General features: G+C 50.7%; 1 protein-coding gene across 1 annotated transcript; it reads right to left on the bottom strand.

Moving 5' to 3' along the window:
• Positions 1-426: 426 nt before the first annotated feature.
• LOC144102652 (uncharacterized) lies at positions 427-12358 on the bottom strand. The gene is made up of 3 exons (XM_077635866.1): positions 11835-12358; positions 2160-2183; positions 427-521 (listed from the first exon to the last, which is right to left on the bottom strand). The coding sequence occupies exons 1-3, from the start codon at positions 12214-12216 to the stop codon at positions 427-429; spliced, it is 501 nt and encodes a 166-aa protein (XP_077491992.1). The 5' UTR covers positions 12217-12358.
• Between the last annotated feature and the right edge of the window lie 817 nt (positions 12359-13175).

The following is a 13175-nucleotide window of genomic DNA, read 5'->3' as shown; positions in this document are numbered from 1 at the left end:
CCGAAACGGTGTGTTTGTGGAAGGTGTCCAACATTCTTGGCCAAAAGTTTTGAATATTGGAATATTGTAAGGTACTGTTAAGGAAATATTCAATGTAATGGTTCATTATTCCGGTGCATACGCAAATATTTATTTTAGAGTGCTTCCGTCACTCGCATCGATGAATTAACACTGCCATAGAACTTATGACGGCAGCTAATATGTAAATCGCAAAACTTTGCAAACCTTTCGACGAAAAATCTGGGGATATATTGACTGTAGTAGTGAAATCTTACAATATATGAAAAAATTCCACTCATAAACTGGTTCCCGATAAAAAACGGTTCTGTCGAGCATTGCTGGGTACGGCAACTTACCTTTTTTTGTCTTCGTAGTATACTCGAGAGGCTCGTGGTTGATTTTCTTGTCATTGAAGTATGTAAACGCTTAGATGTAAACGTAGTCCGTGCACTGGTGCGTCTTGGGCCAGATATACCTCTGGCGCTTGATGTACTCGAAGACGCATATGAGTGTGAAGTTGCCTGCGAGCGAAGGACACGAACTTTGTCTTGCCTCCTATGCTTTTTTGTACTCAAGGCACCACAGCTGACGTGAGCCAGTGGTGTTTATTATGGTTATGTCAGTTCTTTTCGTAGTTCTGAGAGGTTAATGGAGTGGTTACGTGGACCACTTCAAGTTGGAATTCAAGAAGCGTAGCTTGTTGACCAGTAAGGGCATGATGCATGGTAAAGAACCAGCGATACAGGACGCGCACATATAAGAAAGCAGTGCACAGCAATGAAAAAAGCAGGACGACAACGCTGTGCACTGTCTTGTGCACGCGTCCTGTGCCGCGGGGTTTATACCTTGTATTTGTCCAGCTTCTTAGGAAGCTTCTCCGAAATGCAGGTGATCGCTAAATGACAGTAGCAGTTTACAGCAGGATATATTTAAAATTTTTATGTCTCTAGTTATGCAAAAAAAGACTGAACTGACCGAGCTTAAGTTGCTTCCTTTGTGAAATTAAATACTAACGAAACTGTGTGGCAAGGATTGTTGTTAATAACATAACGGAATCATGGCATTTCCACATATCCTAATTTCTTGTATGCATGCTCTGCGCTTCAATATTATTTGGGCTTGAATTTACATAGGCTGCGAAGACGACAATTATCACCTTGTCCCCTGTTTTCACAAGTGGGCCAACGGCAACCTGTTCATTCAGCGCACCGACGAGTGACGAGTCGCACACCCATAAACACAGTTTGGGGTGCTCCCCAAAGCAGCATCCGCTATCTCTCACTACTTATTCCGTTTTAACACACGTTTCGCAGTGTTCAAGTCAACACTCACAGAGCCCCGGCGCCTAGCTACCTCTTTCACTTCCGCCTCTCTCTCTCCCCCTCGCTGCTACCCCTAAGCAAGGTATTTCCCTTTGCCTCGTCGCTATTTAATCCCCGCATGGTCCCCGCCCTCCTCCCGTCTATTTGCATCCCGGGCTGGACCTTCCACACCAGAGGATGGACTGACACCTTTCCGCCAAGCCGCCGATCTGCTGGGTAATTAATTTGCTGTATAATTAAGCGGACACCACTTCTACTACTATTGTTACTACTACCCAGTACCACTTACGCTACCACTTATCCCACTACCACTACTACTACTACCGATGATACTTCTACTCTCACTACTACTACTACTGCTATTACTGCTACCACTACTACTACTACAACTACTGTTACTACCACTACTACTACTAATACTACTATTACCACTACCCACTACCACTTACACTACCACTTCTACCACTACCACTGCTACTGCCCCTACTACTACGACTATCACTACTACTAATACTAGTAGTAATATAACAGCTGCTGCTTCTACTGCTACTCAAAGCTGAGCCTATAAATTTTCATGCGTGCAAAGTGGTGTTCCTAAAGAAAAAAAAAACAGGTTGGGCCACCTCTTGTTGCAAGGCTAATAAATTTTCCGTGCGTGTAAAAATGCTCCTGCTTCTTAAACAAGGTTTCACCAGGACAGGAATAAATATAGAATATCTTTGGGAAGCTATTTGGCTGCGAGCACCTCTTCGAAAAGTTCGATGACCGATCGCGCTTATTGGAAACGTTAAACTAATTAGCCCGTAAACGCAACACGAGACCGGAAGGTACGCTTACGATTTGGCTTCCCAGGCGTAGGGGCTGTAAGAAATAAAAATAGATGTGCTTGAATCGGAGGAATGAATACGAGAGCTTGGGCAGAGGATTAGACACCCTTAGCAAAGCGTGCTCTACCACAGCTGTCGCTTATTGCTGACAGCGCGTCTCTAAATGTCTCTAAAATGGAGAACGCCAAATGTGGTGCATACAGCGCTCCTCTTCTCAGTTAACAGCCTAAAAGGAACAGACGGATGACTACAGCAAGTATTATCGAGTACAAAAGTCTCTAAGATGCGATAAAGCTCATTGTTCATATGGCGCATGCGATGTCAGGTCGAAGGGGAGATTTCACAGCTGAGCTCGACTGAAGATTTTCCAGGTGTCATTACCGCAGTGCTCGCTTCCATGGCTGCTCATTTGAAGCAAGCGATTGCTTACAACTGTACGCTATGATATGGCGTGGATGTGCAGTTCAGCATCTCAAAGCTGCACGCAGACAGAGTGTATTGCAGGGTTCGGGATTAATTTAGAATTACGAGTTTTCTAGACTACATTCCTCGCTCTACACAAGTTTAAAAGCTATAATTTCACGTGGTACGGAATATGTGTGTGTGTGTGGCCTCAACATGTTTCCTTTTTGAAGCGAAAAGCTTCACAACGCTAGACAAAGCAGTCTTCGGGTTGGCAGCACAACTACCTTGAACGACCTTCAGCCCAACCAAGGATAGCCGTGTATGGCCATGTGTGGCACCGTTATGATGTCGAACCCTTGGCCACTGACCTTGACCTATGAGCTTTAGTCGACCTTCGACATTTGACATGGATGACCTTCGGGATGACCTTTGACCTTGAGAACATCCGGTTGGGGGATGTGAAGCCAAGTGATGACATCCGATGGAGGTGTCGCAACACCATCTGATACCACCTCATAGCCACATGGTCGTGTGGGCATATATAGAACGGCTATCGCGAACGTGCAGCGGAGCTGCTATGGACGAGCCTCAGACGTTTAGCAGGCGTGCTTGCTTTTCGCTGAAATCCAGGTTCAGTAGTAGTTAAACCGCAGATAATTTTTTAAAAACAGTTTGTCAGCACCGTAGCATCGTTGTCCGGCTGCTCAAGTCAAACAAAAATGTGAGGCGACATTTAACATCCGTGTTAACGGTATGGCGCGACATCGTCGATGGGTTATTGGCCCATTATGCACAACTGGCCATTCTCTGCTAAGCATTCATAAGTCGCTGGGTGTCCTCATTCCGCTCCTGGCGCAGTGGTGCACCGGTTAAGCGAGTCACTCCAATTTCTCACTGTTCCTTAAACAAGTATCAATAAGATTCTGTCGAGCTTCATTTTTACCGTGTCTTCGGTTAATGGGGTTCATCGGTGAAATTCCTCAATTTAGTTGCAAATTGGAAACGCTTGAGTGGGTGTGCTTATTCACTGATAATCGTGACTGACGCGTAGGCTTACACTCTAAACATCAATAAGACTAAATGGAAGTTGGAAGAGAGTAAGCTCTCCTCCAATGCATTCCCTTTTATAAATAGGTGTGCGTTAAAGGACAGTTAACTCCTTTTTTACTATTTTCTACTTAGAGTGTAGGCAACATGAGGCGCTATCTCAAACTCCAGGAAAAAGACGGTTATGACGTACGGATGCGCTTCAGTAAATGTACTTGGAATGAAACGGTAACCAAAAATAACTGGCGAGGCTAGATTATGACCTTGGAGTCGGACGTACTCCGCGGGCCCCTAAAATAAGAGGAGAAATAAATTCGCGTGCGAAAGGTTGTCGCCAGGATGCGAGAGAGAAACCGATTCTGACCGGTGACGGCAAGAGGAATTTGCGAAATGCTCATTTTTGAAGCTGTAGTTCTGCGGGTAATATTTCATCTAGAAATATCTTTCTGGTCGTGCGTTCCGAATGTGCCACCGGAGCATAGCGAGTTGTGACATTCCTTGTGTGTGTTACGAGGTTCCGCGTTCGACGGCGCGGCGTAGACGGAGACCCAGATGACAGCGGCATCATCAATTACCCAGCCATGCTCTTTGAGTGACGACCAGAACGAAGGGGTTTAAGCCCAACCGGACCCAACCGGACCCGCCGCCGCCGCCGCGGGGAAACGGGCTTATCCTCCCCAATTGGCGTGGCGGTTCCAGGGGCGGCCCTTCCGAGCACATTCCAGGACAAGGGAACTGTCAGCGGGCCAGAGCGCGCCTTACCTTGAGGAGCGAGTGTCAGTTGATGGATGGAGAATGGAGGCCGGTGACCCGCGGGAACTGTCAGCGGGCCAGAGCGCGCCTTACCACAGCCGACGCTATGCGCTACCTCGAATACAACCTTCTTTCCCTCGGACTCAACACGTGAGGGGGGCGAGACCATAATTGCGGTGGTATGTTTGTGCGCCCAAGTGAAAGCCCTAGCCCCCCTCCTTCCCCTCCTTCCCCTCCGGCGTGGGCGTCCTCACCCTAGGGAGTGTGGAGAAGAGGATATAAAAATCGAGAAGCAGTACGGAAGAACGACGCTCAGGACGACATCGTTCGCCAAGAGGGCCTTCAGCGCCGAAGCCCGACGGCGTGCAGCTTCTGCCAGCAACCGCTCGAGCCCAACTCCGGAGCCACTCCATCGCCACCATGAAGTCGTCGGCACGTAAGCTCGGACGCCCCAGCCTCTGACTCTTAATCATGTATAATTATTGAATATATCTGTTTGTTTAAACTGAGCCATACGGTGTCTCTTTGCCTCTCCGTCCCGTGTGGACCTGCGCATTATGGGGGTCATCACACTGGTGTCAGAAGTGGGGTCTCAAAAGCAAATGTCCTCTGAATGCTGTGACATTCATGACTTCAAAATTGTAATCAAAAGGGAATCACGGGACTGATTTTGGGACTTTTACCCCCATTTGAGAGGCTTGAGGCACTGGAGGGCTTGAGAAAAAAAATGTCTGTATCTGAGGGAGCTCCCACTCCACAGCCGTCGCTCGGAGCAAGCATGCTGGCATTAGGAAGCGTCATTCCGACGTTTACGGGAGATAAGACAGGGGTTCCAATCTGCGATTTCTTTTCCATGCTAGAAGAGATTGGGAAAATGGGAGGATGGTCCGATGCTCAAATGCTGGGAATGGCGAGGTGTAAGATGGCAGGAGCTGCTCATGATTTTGCATGGCGAGACGAAAAATTAAAATCCACAAAATCATTTGCGGAATTTAAGAAGCTCGCGTTTGAGCATTTCGACACTGAACCACGTCACGTGCGGGTACAGAGGTTCCGTGACGCCGGACAGATGGTAGGGGAGGACGTGCGAACGTTTGCGTCGCGGCTTCAGCGCTTAGCGCGCGATACGTTAAGCAGGGAGGAGGAAGGAGACCAGCTAAGGAAGAAATACGCGGAGGATCTTCTTAAAGAGGAAATGACCGCTTTGTTCGTGGCTGGTCTGCAAGACCCCGTGCGCCGGTTCGTGCTCTCGCGCAAGCCGAGCAATTTCGACCAAGCCGTGGCGGCCGCATTGGATGAGGAACGAAATGAGGCGTTAACGACAGCCGCAGCGAGAGTACGCGTCATAGAGAGAGCGGTGCTCAACCCTGAGGTTGCTCTCTTGACAGAGCGGTTAGATCGCTTAGAAAAGCTGCTATCTCAGCAGGTGGAACGCCAGGTTGAAGCGCGCGCTCAACAGCGCCCATTCGCTGGAAACCGGAGACCGCCACAAAGCTACAGGCGCGGTATGCGAGATTTTGAAGAAATCGTATGCTTCGCTTGCCAGGGTCGCGGACACATCGCCAGGTTCTGCCAAAACGTGCGCCGTGGGGAGCCACAAAGAGAAGCAGGCGAGACACGCCCTAAGCAAGCCTACAGCGGGGCTCCAGATACCGAGACAAAAAACTAGATAGTCCTCCCCAGCCTGAGGAGCGTGGGGAGGGAGCAGTGGATGATGAGGTGGTGGTAGTTTGTGTGGCCGACGAGGCATGCCCTGTTGTGCGTTGCAAGTAAATGGTTGTTGCATGGAATTGTTGATAGATACGGGGTCAAAGGTGACATTGCTTAAGGAGAGCAGTTTTAACACGCTTCGAAGGAAGGGGGACCGCGAGGTGTTGGAAGCGTCTGGTGGTATGGCAACCAAATTTGTAGGCATAACGGGGGATCCTCTTGGCATAAGTGGACTCTACCGGTTACACTTCTCTCTCGGCGGAATTGCATTGGAGCACCCCTGCTACGTATGCCCGGACACGGTGTCTCTGCCAAACGGAGTGTCAGGTATATTAGGGCAGGATTTTTTGAGAAAAGGGAAGGTAGTAGTCTCATTCTCTGAGGAAGAGGTTAATGCGGGCGGATCAAAAGTTCCGTTTTTGAACAGGAGAGGGGCTGAGATTCGCAATACCGATATTGACACCCGTCAAACAGTGGGATCGTTGGAGAAGGTATATTCGCGGGTTGCCGTCAGGCTGGTCGATGAGGCGGTCGTCCTTCCTTGGTCGGAGCACATTTTGTACGCGTTTGTGCCTTCAGATGTAGAGAGCGGCGCCGTGGGAGTGCTTGAGCCGGTCGACTCTCTCAGCAATGGCCTGAAGGCAGCCGCGTGCCTCGTGACAGTTAATGACGCCCACAGAGTGCCCCTACGGGTGGTTAACTGTAGCCAGCAGCCACTGAGCCTTCCCAAGAACAAAACATTGGCTTTCTTCACCTCTGCGATAGAGAAACGTGAGCCCACCGATACGGTACTCGCAACTGTAGAGCATGCTAGTCCTTCGGCTGCTCCAAAGGTGTCGTTCGATCTTTCTCACGTAAAATCCAGAGAGAGGGAGGCTCTGGCTGGTTTGCTGAGCGACTACTCGGAGGTATTCGCCGCGTCCAACCTGGATTTGGGCTGCTGTGGCGTTATAAAGCACAGGATAGAAACCGGCACTTCATCGCCCGTTTACCAGCGTGCGTACAGGATTCCTTACTCCCAACGTGAGGAGATGGAGCGGCAGGTGCAGGACCTGATTGATCGCGGCATTGTCGAACACTCAAAGTCACCCTGGGGAGCACCAGCACTATTGGTGGAAAAGCCAGATGGCTCGTATCGATTGGTAGTGGACTACCGCAAACTAAATGCCGTAACTCGCATCGATCCATACCCCATCCCCAATATACAGGGGACGCTTTCTCAGCTGGGCTCTGCCAGGTACTTCACGGTAGTGGACATGGTGGCGGGATTCTGGCAGATAGCAATGGATCCGGCAGATGCCGAGAAAACGGCATTCAACACGCCCTCAGGGCACTATGAATGGAAAAGAATGCCGATGGGTCTGGCCAACAGCCCTGCTGTCTGGCAGAGAACCGCTGATGTTATCCTGGCAGGTCTTCTGGGGAGGCTGTGCTTCGTGTATATGGATGACATTATCATATACAGTGACAGTTTTGAGAACCATTTGCGCGATATTGAGCAGGTTTTGGTGCGACTAAGAGGAGCGGGTCTCAAGCTGAAGCCCTCTAAGTGCCAATTCCTCAAAAACGAGGTGAAATACCTCGGGCACGTTGTTTCAGCTGACGGCGTGCGACCGGACCCTGAGAAACTAAGGTGTGTCTCGGATTTTCCATCCCCGACTAGCGTCCGCCAGGTCCGGCAGTTTCTCGGCCTGATCGGTTACTACCGAAGGCACATAGAGGAGTTCGCCAAGCTCGCTAAGCCGCTCACCGCCTTAACAGCCAAAAATGTCGCCTTTCGCTGGGACGAAAACGCGGAGAATGCTTTTGGGGCCCTGAAAAGGAAGCTAATGAGTGCTCCGCTGTTGCGCCACCCGGATTTTAATTTGCCCTTCGTTATGGCTACAGATGCGTCAAAGTTCGCAGTTGGTGCCGTGCTATCTCAGGTTATCGAGGGCAAAGAACATCCCGTTGCTTTTGCTAGCCGACAGCTGAGCCCCACAGAGCAAAAGTACGGAGCTACGGAAAGGGAGTGCCTCGCCGTTGTCTGGGCAGTAAAGCACTTCAGATGCTACCTTTACGGCCGCAAATTCAAGCTAGTCACAGACTGCCATCCTCTGAAATGGGTGATGAGTGTCAGGGACGCTAGCTCGCGACTCGCTAGATGGAATCTACACCTGCAGGAATACTGCTTTGAAGTTGAGCACAAGTCAGGAAAGACGCATCTGAATGCTGATGCACTCAGCCGCACAGCTGCCGTGGCAGCTATAGATGAGTTTGTCCCCGTAGTCGACCCCGCCGAATTACGCACAGAGCAGTGCAAAGATCCTGACCTGAAGCGAATAATCGAAAGCTTAGAGGGCGCACCGTCTCACCCCGAGCAGCTAGGTTATTTCATTGGCAAAGACGGCACCCTGTGTCGGCGCACGAGGCCAACCAGGAAAGGGAGACCAGAGAAAACCGCTTGGGAGAGAGTCGTCATACCTCGGTCGTGGACAGAAAAGGTTCTTCGCGCGTTTCACGATGCGCCATGCGCCGGTCATTTTGGCGTAGCGAAGACACGCAGGCGTGTGGAGCGTTTGTACTTTTGGAGTGGCATGCGACAGGATGTTAGAGACTACTGTGCGAAGTGTCATTCCTGTCTCGAAAGAAAAACACCCAAGGGACGAAGACCAGCTCCAATTCAGCCGTTCCCTGAGGTTTCGGCTCCCTTCGAGCGGACAGGTATGGACATAATGGGCCCATTGCCCACGACCACTTCCGGAAACAAGTACATTTTAGTATTTGTCGATCACCTTTCAAAATACGCGGAAGCGGTAGCACTCCCAGATCAGAAGGCAGACACGGTTGCTAGAGCATTTGTCGAACAGATCGTGCTCCGACATGGACCCCCGAGGCAACTCTTGACAGATCGGGGAACGAACTTCGTGTCGCAGCTAATGAGGAGAGTTTGCGAGCTGCTTAAGATCGCTAAGAAGCAGACAACACCGTACCATCCGGCTTGCAACGGCGCGGTGGAGCGACTGAACCAAACCGTGGCCGGGTTCCTGTCGCATTTTGTTTCGCGCGACCAGCGGGACTGGGACTTGTGGCTCCCGTATGCAATGTTTGCCTACAATTCCGCAGCACACGAGAGCACGGGCGAATCGCCATTCTTTCTTCTCTACGGCCGAGACCCGGACCAGCCTAGTGAAGTGCCAGAGGGCCCCCGTCGTGTCCCATACGCTTCACTGGACGACTATAAGGTTGAGCTAGAATCGCGCTTGCAAGTGGCGAGGGACATCGCAAAGGAGGCCTTAAAGAAAGCGGCGAAGCGCAGGAAGGAGGTGCATGATCGCAGTGCTAGAGACGCGCCGTTTGATGTGGGGGACAGCGTGTACATTGAAAACTGCCAAAGGCAGATTGGGCTAGCTCGTAAGTTCCAGACGAAGTGGAGAGGACCGTGCGAGGTTGTCGAGAAGCTTTCTCCGGTAAACTTCAGAGTCCGAGACGTGAACCGGCGCTTGATAAGGATACATGCAAATCGCCTCAAGTCGGCACCGGTTCAGTATTCACGAAATGAGGAAAGGGAAAGCGCGGATTTTGATGGGGACAGAAGTGAAGCGGAGCGCGCAGATAGTTCGCAAGAAACGCCCTCTCCTGCATTTGTTCGGCAGGCGCCCGAGGTGACGGCCGGAATGCCACCGGATTTACTTCATGCATTGCTAGAAGAAGAAGCGCGCGAGGTTGCCGCGCAGATAACGCCAGGAGAGGCTCCTGCCACGAGCCCTCGCGAGTCCCAAAGCAGACAAAGGGGCACAGACTTACTTAGTATGACTCATGAAGGCCGATATCCGCTGCGAAATCGGAAAGCTAAGTCGGACTAATGGCGTAAACAGAGCGGAGTTGTGAACTGGTTAGAATTGTGTAATGCCGCAGCTCATAACATTGCTATGTGCTTATGTGTTAAGTTATCGGAGTTGGCAGTTAAACCTTTCTGTCATTAAGTAACACCTTCACAGGAGAGCATGCGGAGCGCATGCAGAACCTGCCCTACTTCCTTTCGTTATCTATATTTTTGTCTGTGCCGTGATCGTGCTAGAAGTGGGAGCTCCTTTGTAACTGTGGTAAATTTATTTCGTCCAGTTTGGACTAGAAAGGAGAGGCTTGGGTGCTGAGTTCATGTTTATCTGTAAAAGAAGATCAGTGCTGCCCCTGGAGACGCCAGTTATGACAGCGGAGGCATATGGTGTTGTGCAGTGGTGTTGAGTGCAGCGAAAAGTGTTTTGTCGGACGCACTGTGCGAGGCGATTCAGAAAGACAAGGGGAGCTGCGTGGACTCAAATGTTCGGAGAACATTCTTCTGGAGGGTGAGCGAGTGTGACATTCCTTGTGTGTGCTACGAGGTTCCGCGTTCGACGGCGCGGCGTAGACGGAGACCCAGATGACAGCGGCATCATCAATTACCCAGCCATGCTCTTTGAGTGACGACCAGAACGAAGGGGTTTAAGCCCAACCGGACCCAACCGGACCCGCCGCCGCCGCCGCGGGGAAACGGGCTTATCCTCCCCAATTGGCGTGGCGGTTCCAGGGGCGGCCCTTCCGAGCACATTCCAGGACAAGGGAACTGTCAGCGGGCCAGAGCGCGCCTTACCTTGAGGAGCGAGTGTCAGTTGATGGATGGAGAATGGAGGCCGGTTACCCGCGGGAACTTTCAGCGGGCCAGAGCGCGCCTTACCACAGCCGACGCTATGCGCTACCTCGAAGACAACCTTCTTTCCCTCGGACTCAACACGTGAGGGGGGCGAGACCATAATTGCGGTGGTATGTTTGTGCGCCCAAGTGAAAGCCCTAGCCCCCGCTCCTTCCCCTCCTTCCCCTCCGGCGTGGGCGTCCTCACCCTAGGGAGTGTGGAGAAGAGGATATAAAAATCGAGAAGCAGTACGGAAGAACGACGCTCAGGACGACATCGTTCGTCAAGAGGGCCTTCAGCGCCGAAGCCCGACGGCGTGCAGCTTCTGCCAGCAACCGCTCGAGCCCAACTCCGGAGCCACTCCATCGCCACCATGAAGTCGTCGGCACGTAAGCTCGGACGCCCCAGCCTCTGAATCTTAATCATGTATAATTATTGAATATATCTGTTTGTTTAAACTGAGCCATACGGTGTCTCTTTGCCTCTCCGTCCCGTGTGGACCTGCGCATTATGGGGGTCATCACAGAGTTTTCAACATGGATGTGGTCGGGAGCCTTGTAGTCAACTAGACGTGGACGAAATTAACCCAGGCTCCTTCGCTACAGCACTCCTGCCAGTCGCCGTGCATCGAAAAGCAAGACGCTTGATAAGCTCATGAAGCTCATCCATGGCATCTCCGCTACACGCCCGCGACAGCCGTTCTATATATACCCACACGACCACGTGGCTACGACGTGTATCACATGATCTTACGACACCCCATCGGATGTCATCACGTGGCTTCATATCACCCCATCGGATGTCCTCAAAGTCAAAGGTCAACCCGAAGGTCACCCAATTGCAAATGTCAATTAAAGGTCAGAGGTCTAGGTTATCGGTCAAGGGATCGACACCATAACTGTTCCACATATGCACGGCTAACGTGGTTGGGCTGAAGGTCGTTCAAGGTCGTTCCCCGGCCTACGCGACGACTGCTTTACCTAGCGTAGACCTGTCGCTTAAAAAAACCGGTCCTTTCATTTTAATGTATAAATTGAACAGCGCGATTTGGGACGTGCGTTCTCAGTTGCGCCTAGCTTTTTAGCCCGTCGAGGCAGTTGGGCTAAAGCTAGTACTTACTGAAGTCGTAAGGAGGCGTCGTGACCGGTGGGGTCGTGGTCGTCGTGCTGGTCGTTGTGCTGGTTGTCGTTGTCGTGGTGGTACTCGTTGTTGTACTGGTCGTAGTCGTGGTGGTACTCGTGGTTGTACTGGTCGTGGTCGTCGTCCTGGTAGTCGTGCTACTTGTGGTGGTGGTCGTCGATTTCGTCGTCGCTGGCGTACGCCTTGTGCTCCGTGTTGTGCTCCTGGTGGTCGACGTCGTCGTTCTCTTGGTGGTCGACGTCGTCGTTCTCTTGGTCGTCGTCGTCGTCGAAGTCTTCGTCGTCGCAGTCGTCGCTGTGGTCATCTGCGGCACTGGACGGCGAGTAGACGCCTTTGTAGAGGGAGGCGTAGGAGGAGCCATGGTGGTACGTGCACTTGTGGACGTAGTTGTAGTCGATATGTCTCCAGGGCTGAACGTCGCCGGACCGCTCGAACTCAAAGTAGTGCTTTCGCTTGGTACCACTGCCGGCGTGCTTGTTCCCGGCGTGATGCTTTGTTGTGGTCCACGGCTGGTCATTTATGCAACAAAGAGGAAAAAATTAACCATCTGTCATTCACAGTTACTTTGAATCCGCTTAGCAGGTAACAGAGACGTATCATGAGGACTACGCGGTTAACAGATCTCTGACATTGTAACATTTATGCACAGAGCACATACTCGCGTACGCCATCTGAGCAATATTAAATATCCGCATACAAGTTCCAATGTCCAAAAACGAGATTTCAATGAATATGAGCTCAAATATTGAAAATGTTGCGGACAACATATAAACCCCAGCTTCTGAAATGAAGATGGACACCTTCGCTATTTCTCCGCTGAGTATGTATTCTTGTTTAGCAAGAATGAGTGCTTCAAAATTTCCTAATACATATTCAAGTACAAAATATGAACATATTTTCATTCGCAACTTCTTACGGCAGGTCTGAATCAAAATGAGTATAACAAAGCACGAAAGTGATGTAGAGATCGGTGTGGACTTATGAGAGCCCGAAAAAGTGCACAATTATTTATCCGGGAACGTGAACATTTTTCATGTGCATTATTAGACCTGTCCCTGATTCTAAAAAAAATCTAAATTTCAAAAGTTCACCCTTACTACATAGTTTAGAGCGTGTCCTGAACAACTGCGACGAACCAGATTTGCCACCCGTTGTTGGGGAGTCACGGCGTCGACAGCCCAGCACGATGCATACTACATATAACCATTCTTCCAGCAAGGAATGTATTTCAGTGAACCAGGCTAAGCGAAGTTCAGCTGTGTCATTACTCCGAAGATCGCTTAACTCAATAGGGGTGTGTGAAAATAAATGGCCTAGTTT

This window comes from Amblyomma americanum, chromosome 8 (genome assembly GCF_052857255.1).
Source record: "Amblyomma americanum isolate KBUSLIRL-KWMA chromosome 8, ASM5285725v1, whole genome shotgun sequence".
NCBI lineage: Eukaryota > Metazoa > Arthropoda > Arachnida > Ixodida > Ixodidae > Amblyomma > Amblyomma americanum.
The sequence above is the reverse complement of the archived record's forward strand: the minus strand, read 5'-3'. Positions and strand labels throughout refer to the sequence as shown.